Below are 1,622 nucleotides of genomic sequence, written 5' to 3' on the forward strand. Positions count from 1 at the left end.
GTGTGTGTGTGTGTGTGTGTGTGCGTGTGTGCGTGCGTGTGTGTTTCATTTGTTAATGTAGATCCCCAGAAAACGTAAATGACCGCCAGAAAAAACCGTCACACTATTACTGACGATATTCCCCTTTCACTTTCTATTTGTCAGTGATCAAACCCAGAAGTTCACAAGGTTGCCGTTAAAATCATCAGAAGCAACAGCAGCCAGCTGCCCTTCCTGTATTCAGGGGTCACCTTGTAAAAACTCTCCAGTTTACCTCTGTATTGTACTGTTTGAATATCAGCCAGCATTTTGTTTTTAGTCCATTCTTTCATTTTGTCAATCCACAGACATCTTCAACAGTTTCTTGCCCTCGTCCTTTGCACACTTCCTGTCAGGATTGATCTTGCGCTATCATTCGTGGTGTATTGCATGTCCAAAATATGATAGATTTGTAAACTTGATTCCTGATTGTAGGTGTCCATGGATTTTCAGCTTTACTAATACTGCAGCATGCGTTGCCCTGTCTTTCCAACTTATTCTGCAAACTGCGAAAGATACACATTTCAAACGCACCTGTCGTCTTTTCCATTGTTCTGTACACTGTCCACATTCGTGACCCGTTGAAGACAATTCTTCTATGATAAAATCATATTACAAACAAAATTTAAAACTTCAAAACAAAGAAAACTACATAAAATATTTAAACTTAATCAAAACCAAACAATACTAAATGTTCCATTTTCTATCTTTGACAGGGTGACTCGGGTGGCCCACTGATCTGCACCCGCTCTTCAGATAACACTTTGGTGTTAGTTGGCGTCGTGTCTTATGGATGGGAATGTATTGAAGGCCTCTCCGTCTTCGCTAGTGTGGCACATTTCAGTCCTTGGATCACTACTACTTTGGACGAAATTTCAAAGCGGTCGAATGACACACAAGCACAGACATACTAACATAAATATACATACATGAATAAACACACACACAGACACAGACACACGCACACACACATACACACACACACACTGAGGACGAGCCCTGTTGTATTTGTGTCCTTTTGCTACAATAGCGACATCAGCTATACTATCAATAAACATTTGCGAACTTTTAAGATTTTATATATTTATTTATTTATAGCATTGTTTCTTGTTTTTCTTCACTCTTTTACTTGTTTCAGTCATTTGACTGCGGCCATGCTGGAGCACTGCCTTTAGTCGATCAAATCGACCCCAGGACTTATTCTTTGTAAGCCTAGTACTTATTTTATCGGTCTCTTTTGCTAAACCACTAAGTTACGGGGACATAAACACACCACCATCGGTTGTCAAGCAATGTGGGGGGACAAACAGACACACAAACATACACACTCACACATATATACACATATATACGACGGGCTTCTTTCAGTTTCCGTCTACCAAATCCATTCACAAGGCTTTAGTGGGCCCGAGGCTATAGTAGAAGACACTTGCCCAAGATGCCACGCAATGGGACTGAACCTGAAACCATGTGGTTGGTAAGCCAGCTACTTACCACACAGCCACTCCTGCGCACATTTAAACTTTTTTTAGACATTCCTTCATTGGTCACACAGTCAAGAGACTTGAGCTTCGTGGCCATGCTGGTGTAGCCACCTTTAAAAT

At 41.1% G+C, this 1,622-nt stretch overlaps 1 protein-coding gene across 1 annotated transcript in view; it reads left to right on the forward strand.

Annotated features, from left to right (window-relative positions):
• LOC106872870 (trypsin alpha-3) overlaps nucleotides 1-1,090 on the forward strand; it is a 23,319-nt gene extending 22,229 nt beyond the window's left edge. Inside the window, exon 6 of the mRNA XM_052977235.1 lies at nucleotides 735-1,090. Within this exon, the coding sequence (XP_052833195.1) occupies nucleotides 735-932 (198 nt within the window). The 3' untranslated portion in view covers nucleotides 933-1,090. The remainder of the gene's footprint in view (nucleotides 1-734) is intronic.
• Nucleotides 1,091-1,622: the final 532 nt, after the last annotated feature.

Source organism: Octopus bimaculoides, chromosome 27 (assembly GCF_001194135.2).
Source record: "Octopus bimaculoides isolate UCB-OBI-ISO-001 chromosome 27, ASM119413v2, whole genome shotgun sequence".
NCBI lineage: Eukaryota > Metazoa > Mollusca > Cephalopoda > Octopoda > Octopodidae > Octopus > Octopus bimaculoides.